The 8,730-nt window shown below is 37.6% G+C and overlaps 2 protein-coding genes across 2 annotated transcripts; one reads left to right on the top strand and one right to left on the bottom strand.

Moving 5' to 3' along the window:
- Window positions 1–3,004: 3,004 nt before the first annotated feature.
- Window positions 3,005–4,894, bottom strand: LOC119674267. Its single transcript, XM_038085398.1, has 2 exons — window positions 4,889–4,894; window positions 3,005–3,697 (listed from the first exon to the last, which is right to left on the bottom strand). The coding sequence occupies exons 1-2, from the start codon at window positions 4,892–4,894 to the stop codon at window positions 3,005–3,007; spliced, it is 699 nt and encodes a 232-aa protein (XP_037941326.1).
- Window positions 4,895–5,347: 453 nt separating this feature from the next.
- On the top strand, window positions 5,348–8,084 carry LOC119677994 (oocyte zinc finger protein XlCOF6.1). Its single transcript, XM_038089602.1, has 3 exons — window positions 5,348–5,784; window positions 5,882–6,839; window positions 7,312–8,084. The coding sequence occupies exons 1-2, from the start codon at window positions 5,412–5,414 to the stop codon at window positions 6,820–6,822; spliced, it is 1,314 nt and encodes a 437-aa protein (XP_037945530.1). The 5' UTR covers window positions 5,348–5,411; the 3' UTR covers window positions 6,823–6,839; window positions 7,312–8,084.
- Window positions 8,085–8,730: the final 646 nt, after the last annotated feature.

Below are 8,730 nucleotides of genomic sequence, written 5' to 3'. Positions count from 1 at the left end.
ACCTGTTCAAGATCATCACACGTTAAGTACGCCGCCTTCAACCTATCATTCGAAACAGTCACCTCTCTCCCACGGCAAACAATAACAGACGTCTTCTCATTACGACTCAGCACCTCAAATGGACCTTCGTAAGGCTGCTCAAGTGGAGCTCGAGCACGATCCACTCGAAGAAAAACGTGCTTACAATTAATAACGTCCCGCGGAACATACACAGATGGATGACAATGTCTTGTTGATTCAACGGATTTAACCTTAGCTAAAGCCCTTCGCAACGCCGACACAAAATCAGTCTCGGACGACTTCTGCTTGAAATCCGAAAGCATCTGCCCTGGAACACAAAGAGGATTTCCAAACAACATCTCTGAAGGACTAGCATTTAGGTCTAGCTTCGGTGTCGTTCGCAATCCCAACAACACAAGCGGAAGAGACTGCGTCCAATTACTTGAGGAATGACATCGAATGGCTGCCTTCAATGTTCTATGGAAACGTTCAACCATACCATTTGCTTGAGGATGATAAGCCGTGGTATGAAAGTGTTTCACTCCAAGCAATCTCGTCAGTTCCCGAAATACAGCAGACTCAAACTGCCGACCCAAATCAGTGGTAATAGCCTGCGGAGAACCAAAACTTGCCACCCAACCGTCGATAAAAGCCGCTGCAACTTCTTCTGCCGTAATGCCCGACAGAGGCACAGCAACAGGCCACCGAGAAAAACGATCGACGCAAGTCAAACAATAACGCTTCCCCTGAGACAAAGGCAATGGACCCACAATGTCAACATGAACATGCTGGAACCGACTATCAATATCAGCAAACGAACCAATTGGTGTTTTAGTATGCCGCTGAATCTTGGACTTCTGACACGCAATGCAACTACGCACAAACACAGCTACATCCTTAACCAAACCAAGCCAAACATACCTAGCCTGCACCAATTTCCGCGTTGCTCGAATACCAGGATGAGCCAAACCGTGGAGTTTTGAGAGTACCAGCTGCCGACAGTTTGCGGGAACAAAAGGACGAACACGACTGCCTGACACATCACAGTACAGTTCAATACTCGAATCCGGCAATCTCAACTTCTTCAACCCAACACCATCTTCAGACTGGCTCTTCAGCTGAGCGAGCAACTCTGCATCAGTCTTCTGCCCCTCAGCAATTAACTCAATAACATTTGCCTCCAACTGAACCGTAGCAACCCGAGACAAAGAGTCAGCCACCGTATTATCTGCACCAGCCAGATGACGAATATCAGTGCAATACTGACTAATAAACTCCAGCTGTCTTGCACGACGAGGAGATGCCTTCTCACTTATTTGCCTGAACGCAAACGTTAAAGGTTTGTGATCCGTAAAAATGACGAAATCACGTCCCTCTAATGCATACTTAAAATGCTGGACAGCTTGATAGATAGCAGTCAACTCACGATCATAGGCACTATACTTAGTCTGCGCTGGACTCAAACCTTTTGAATAAAATGCCAATGGCTGAGTCACACCTTTCACTACTTGTTGGAGAACAGCACCCACCGCAACGTCTGAAGCATCAGTCGTGAGCGTCAATTGTGCATCCAGAGCCATGAAGTTAAGCAACGTAGCTTGGGCAAGATCATTCTTGCAAGCCTCAAAAACCTCTACATCTTCTGGAGTCCAAGAAATTACCGACTTATCATTCTTGCGGTTACCTGGTGTAAGATGAAACAACCGCTGCTGATTCTGCACAGCGTTACGCAGAAACGGCCGATAAAAGTTCACCATGCCTAAGAATTGTCTAAGCTGTTTCACCGTTGCTGGCAGAGGAAAATCACGAACAGCTTGAACTTTACTCTCCGGAGGACGTAAACCCTTTGCACTAATAACGTGCCCAAGGAACTCGATCTCGGAACAGCCGAACTTACACTTGGCAAAATTCACGGTCAAACCAGTTTCTCTAAGTCGATCTAAAACCAGTCGCAAATGCATTCTGTGTTCTGCTTCATCTTTTGACGCAATTAAAATATCGTCGATGTACGCAAAAACGAAATTAAGATCACCTAGAGTCTCATTCATAAAACGCTGAAACGTCTGGGCAGCATTACGGAGACCGAAAGTCATAAAGCGAAACTCGAACAGGCCAAACGGAGTTGTAATAGCTGTCTTCGGAATGTCTGCCAGTGCAAGCGGTATCTGATGATACGCTTTCTGCAAATCTATCTTAGAAAACATAGTTTTACCATGAAGAATACTCGTCACATCATGAATGAACGGAATCGGATACCGATCAGGTTTAGTTTGCGCGTTGAGCATGCGATAATCGCCACACGGTCTCCAACTTCCATCGCCTTTGCGAACCATGTGAAGTGGACTTGCCCAACAGCTTTTCGAAGGTTGACAAATCCCTGTCTGGACTAAAAATTGGAATTCCTTCTTGGCTTCTTCAAGTTTGGCTCCAACTAAACGTCGGGGACGAGCAAATGACGGCGCACCAAATGTCTCGATGCAATGTTCAACCTTAGTAACTAAACCCATCCGATTTGCACTCATAATGCCTAAATCACGGTATTCATTAACCAGCTCAGCATAAGCTGAAACTGAACCACACACACGCACAGTATCTTCTTGAGACACAGCAGCCTTACCCTTCATCATCAAAGTCGTCTTCGAATCAACTAACCGCTTCCTTTTCAAATCCACTAACAAGTCATAGTGATTAAGGAAGTCGGCTCCAACAATAGGACAGCTAACATCCGCAATCACGAACGTCCACGGGAAATGTCTACGCAAACCCAAAGACAAAAGCAGTCGACGCTCGCCAAATGTTTGAATAGGCGTACCATTAGCGGCATATAAATTAACTGATGCAACACTGTTAGCCCTTTGCTTCCAACGACAGAACGACTTCGGTAAAACTGATATGTCCGCACCAGTATCAATGAGAAAAACGGTCGACGTGGCGGGATCTTTAATACTAAGTCGAGCTATACGAACACTAACCCCTTCTCGGCTCGACGACGTAGAAGGAGGGCCTAGTTTTTTGACTGATGAGAGCTTGCCACAAAACTACAGGGCTGCCGACAAGCATTAGCTCTATCACCGAACCTTTCGTGATACCAGCACCAATCTGGATGACTTCCTGGTCGGAAACGAGTTCGCCTACGTCTCCTCGATGACGATCGACTTTGCACCGACTCACTACGACGTAAATCCAAACGACTCAGACGCTGTTCGATTTGCTCAAGCCTTCGTAAAATCACAGCATTCTCAGAATAGGCTGGACAATCAGAGGCTGACGCTACAGCTATCTGTTGAAAATCACCCGCCTCGCAAATACGATCTGCTAATTTCGCCAGTTCTGCTAGTGCCACGTTCGATGCCTGCAGAATAGCGCGCACTTGTGGTGGCAAACGCTTCAGCCAAAGAGACTTAAGGAACTCATCGCTCACCTTGTCTTTAGCTAATGCTGTCAACTCCGTTAGCAACTGTGTTGGGCGTCTATCACCAAGTTCAACTTCTGACAACAACCGTTGAATCTTCCGCTGCTCGCTCTCACTGTACCGCTCTATGATGCAAGCCTTTAAATTAGCGTATCTTCCAGTTTCAGGAGGATGAAGCACTGCATCACTTACATCGGCGATAACACTTGACTCAATCGCTGCTACTACCGTGTTGAACTGTGTGATATCACTCGTAATGGCAGCTACTGCGAATTGCGCCTCGATCTGAGCAAACCAAATCTCCGGTCGCTCGTGCCAAAACGGTGGCACCTTCACTGCTACACGGTTTACGACACTTCCACTATCAGAAGCCATTACTACACCTTCGTCTGCAACTGACATCACAGCTCGATAATTAGATATTTAGCTCAGAAGTTAATATTTCTAAATTTAAACTTTTTCGAGATCACGTCGGGGTCACCAATTTAGCAATGATCTGTTCACCTTGCTAATTAATAAAACTCTAAAAATTTTCAATGTTAATAAACTTTTATTCAACTTTTTACAGAGAGAAAAATCGGAACGTTCTCCTCAATCAAAACAAAAAACTTAAAAATATTTGAAATTGAATTTTACTTTTTAAATTCAATAAATGCACAGCCAACTGGGTCGCCACAATACTATTACGTATTGAATTTGGGGTTTTAATTTAAGTGCATCTAAGCATACTGAAGTCCAGGACGAAAAGACCTTTTGTAGGTCATTTAACATAAAATAATTTACTTAAGGATTTCATACCCTATGATTATGAAATCTATTTTAAGTAGAATAGGGTGGTAAAGGTGACGCAGTTTAAAAATTCAGAGGTAATTTTTTAATCAAGTGAATTCTGGTGCTGTATGGACTTCTGAAGAACTAACTTGATCAAAAAAAAATCTTGTGGATTTAACAATTTCCTTACTTCAACCACACTTTTCCATTTAAAATAATTTAATATATATCGAAAACATTTTGTCAACCGTTATGATTTCATAAGCAAAACCAATATTTTTTATTAATGAGTCTTAATGTCAAACTCCTTCATTATCTCTAATCTCGTAAGAGCAAGAACTCCTTATCATAGAATTAAAAAATAAAAGAAAACAAATCCCTTTGAGCTTGTTTATAATTAGGAAAATAATATTCCTAAAATACAATATAATTGACGATTTTCAAGGTCGATCTATTTATTTTCTACTTTATTACTTAATCGTATTCCTCTTTTTCTGCCATGAACTTCTAAGCAGAGGGAAGGTGTGTATATATACTCAAGATTAAAAAAAAATAGCAAAAAAAGTTTCTTATCTTTATATGGAAAAAAATTATGCCATCTTTCACGGTTTGATAATCCAGAGCAGCAGCGGTCGCATCGGCAGCACAAAAATGCCGCGACAGCACTAAAAATAATAAGAAAATATTCTCTTGCCGTGCACTTACACCCATGGCCGGCTTATCACTTACCGAAACCGGAGTAAAGAAGCAGTGTGGAAAGAGAAATGAAACTGCAAGAAGTACCAGTGTATATTGATAATCAATTAGTAATTTAAATTAAATTGCTGTACTCAAGTTCTCAGTTATCAATGCACACGCTGATTCGCCAACGCAGGAAGGTCAAGGGCTATCGTCACATTGAAATGAATCTCAAAATCTACGTACATATGAACGGAAGATTGACAGACTAATAGACGCAAGCTAAGGGAGAATGCGTGTATGTGAAGTGTACATGTTTTGAGTTATCATTGAAGAGAGATAGACCCTACCGTTTAATACAATATACAATATACAATATACAATATAATATAATATAATGAACCGGCAAAATATTTGTGTTAGTATTAAATGGTTCGGTAGGAAATTTTCGAATTCGGCTCATCAATATGGAAAGTGATACCGTCGCGTTCAGAAACAAACTGGTGGCTTTACTTACTGCATATTCAGTGTAGTGAACAAGAAGATTACAATGCTGATGAATCAACAAATCTGTCGCTGCTGCTTAGTAGAGAATCCCTTACATACGTACAATATATTTGATGATTCGCACTTACGTTTGGATTTGCTACAATTTGTGTCGACGTTGAACATTGAACCGGAAGATGGATTGTCCGAAGTAATTTGTGAATGTTGTCGTTTGCGTTTACGCGAAGCTTTAGACTTTCGGCGTAGCTGTGAGGCGGCAGAGAAAGAACTAAGAAAGCGTTACGATGATACCAATAAAGCGATAGAGCAAGTATTGAGTATGGACATATTTGAACAGGACGCACATGTGGGAATGATTTTAGAAAAGTTAGTCAGTGATGATATAGAAACTGAAACAGAAAATTTAAGTGAGCTAGGTAAGCTCTTAAAAATAGTGAAAAAAAAAAAATGTTCTAAAGTGTGTTCTATTAAATAATACAAAGAATTTTCAAGGATCTTAAATTTTTTTTCCAGATAATATTGAAGTTTCAATACTTGATGAGTTGCTCTTTGATGACAACAGTTTCAATAGCATATCTGATAATGTAGATAGTATTAATTCCGATGAACAAGATTCTACCATAACAGAACTGCTTAATGATGTCCTCAATGATCATGTTTTTGAGAGTTTAACAAATTCTAATGAATTTAGCGATAATACACACTTAACTACAAATGACATAAATGTGGATCCCAATAAACAGCATCATAATCAGCATAATCAAGAAAATTATGTACATCCTAAAGACTCTTCCAAATCAAAGAAAACGAATAAAGGAAATGCTAAAGCCACACAAAAATCAAATGTAAAATCTTTGCATCCCTGCACTTTGTGTGATAAAAAATTTACACGTAATTTTCAATTGAAACTGCATATGATCTCAGTACATAATGTGGGTGACGGTCTGCAATACAAATGCCTGGAGTGCCAGAAGACCTTCGCCTCACGCCATAGTCTTAAATATCATCATAAGTCCATACATTCACTGGAACGCCCTTATGCCTGCACACAGTGTGAACGACGTTTTGTCTTACGTACCCAATTAAGCTCTCATATGCGCACCCACACCGGAGAATCCAAACCACGCACTCATGAGTGCGACCAATGCAAAAAAAAGTATTTAACGAAATCGGATTTGCGGACACATATGCGTTCACATGATCCCGATATGGAGCGTCCCTTCAAATGTGATCGTTGTGAAAAGTGTTTCTTCACTCGTGGACATCTGAATTCTCATTTATTAGTGCATACCGGTGAAAAACCATTTGCTTGTACATTTTGTGAAAGATCCTATCAAAGTGTTGGAAATCTGAATAATCATCTTGTACGACGGCATGCGGATATAATTATGGCTCATCCAGTTAATTGCACAGCTTTAGAGTCTCCTTTGTTGCCGACTGCTTGCAATGCATAGCAAATCAACATCTATTGGTATTATGAATTAATTATGGTATAATTATTAATTAGATTACTAATGTAGATAAGTTTTATATACAAATTTATTTTTAAATATGTATATATATATATATATATATATAGTAACACATATGCTTTAATTTATGATTCAATAGTTTTGTTTTGGATATAGATGTATATCCAAAACATATATGATATATTCCCATATGAGTATAATAAATCTGAATAGATATTATATATTTAAAACTCTTTATATAAATAAATAATTTGTAATTTTGATAATATAATTTTATGTGAAAAATATAAAAATTAAATGTTGTCGATAATTCTTAGAGATAAGTTTAAATTTAAAAATATATATGATTATAAAATTAAATAAAACTGAAAAGAACAGTAAATTATAACAAAAAACTAAAAAATACAACAACAATAGAATCAGTACCAATTATAACAATAATATCAAGAGCTAATAATATCTACTTTCTAGAGTCTGATAGATGCTCAGTTGGAGATACGCCGATCGTATGGTTAACAAAATCAGTTTCTACTAAGATATTGGTTAAACACGGGACAAAACAACAATAATAGGAGTAAAAACAATTACAACAATCAAATTTAAATTATTATCAGAGCACGAGAAAACTGTTCTTATAATAGATGTATAGTATAGATGTATAATAGATGTTTTGATATATATGTATATAAAAAAGTTATGTGTTATATTGTACTATTAGAGATATGAATCTTAATGTTAATACTGTATGTAGTTATATATTAAATATATTTACTTACTGATAATGTTCCTAATATATATGTATAAGGATCTATACCTTGCGGGCGTAGATACATTTTTACGACTATATAAAAACTATATAAATTGCATAAAAACTATATACAATTTTTTTATTTTATAGATATTCTATTACTGATTTTTTGGGAGGTTGGAAATGCCTACTCAGTGATCACAACCTGACGCATCGGAAAGTGACGCACACGAACTAAATCCCTGCCCATCATTCTTATCCTAATTCGGGACTACTTTAGTATAACTTTGCGGTAGGGTCCCTATTAGTCATAAAAGACTTCTATCAGTGTGCTCTGCGTCCAGGTCCCGCTACTGCTTCATTCTTGCACTTCGTTTAGACGTGACATAACTGCTCGTCCCACCTGCCTTCTTTCTAGATCTACTTTTTTTAGTCTTAGGCTGAATGTTTTTGCAAACATCTCAGTTAGTTTTGTTTTCGATTATTTTTTCTGCCATTGTCCGTGAAAAAAAAATACGTTTTTAATTTAATTTTTTATATATAGATTAAAAAAAAAGGAACAAAAACAGCAAATGTATGTATGATATTCCAGAATTGTATAACGTATAGAGTATATAATAAGTATATAATATATAACGTATAGAGTCTTAAATATATATTTTCCGATCAGATTTATTATGCTCATATAGGAATATAAAACACTTATATCCAAAAAAAAACTAAAGAAAAATCATAATCTAAGGCATATGTGTTACTAGGCACGTACTCAACTAGGGCGTCCCCATTTTAGAATATTTGTTTTATAAGAATATAACAAAATTAAAAAAAAATGCACATTTTGTAATAAATATTTAAATTAGAGATAATTCTGAACGTCTAAATGCTTCGAAGTTCAGGTATACAAATCTATTCTAAGCTTAGAATATAATGCGCATTAGACTCAAATAATAGAATAGGAATGTTGTAATAAAAATAATTTTTACATTATATACATATTATATATATATATAAACATATAAAAATATATTTATTTTACATTAAGTTAGAAAGTGTTTACTATTGATAAGCATTTTTCTTGAGTTGACGGGTATTAACTATCGCTATGGCAACTATTAGGGCTGATCAGTACTTATTAGTATTAA

Source organism: Teleopsis dalmanni, chromosome 2, assembly GCF_002237135.1.
Source record: "Teleopsis dalmanni isolate 2A chromosome 2, ASM223713v2, whole genome shotgun sequence".
Taxonomy (NCBI): Eukaryota; Metazoa; Arthropoda; class Insecta; order Diptera; family Diopsidae; genus Teleopsis; species Teleopsis dalmanni.
This window is presented reverse-complemented; position numbering and strand designations above follow the sequence as displayed.

Coding starts and splice junctions, on each gene's coding strand:
- LOC119677994 (XM_038089602.1), top strand. CDS start 5,412: ATGCTGATGAATCAACAAATCTGTCGCTGCTGCTTAGTAGAGAATCCC. Junction 5,785..5,881: donor AGAAAATTTAAGTGAGCTAG/GTAAGCTCTTAA, acceptor TTTTTTTTCCAG/ATAATATTGAAGTTTCAATA.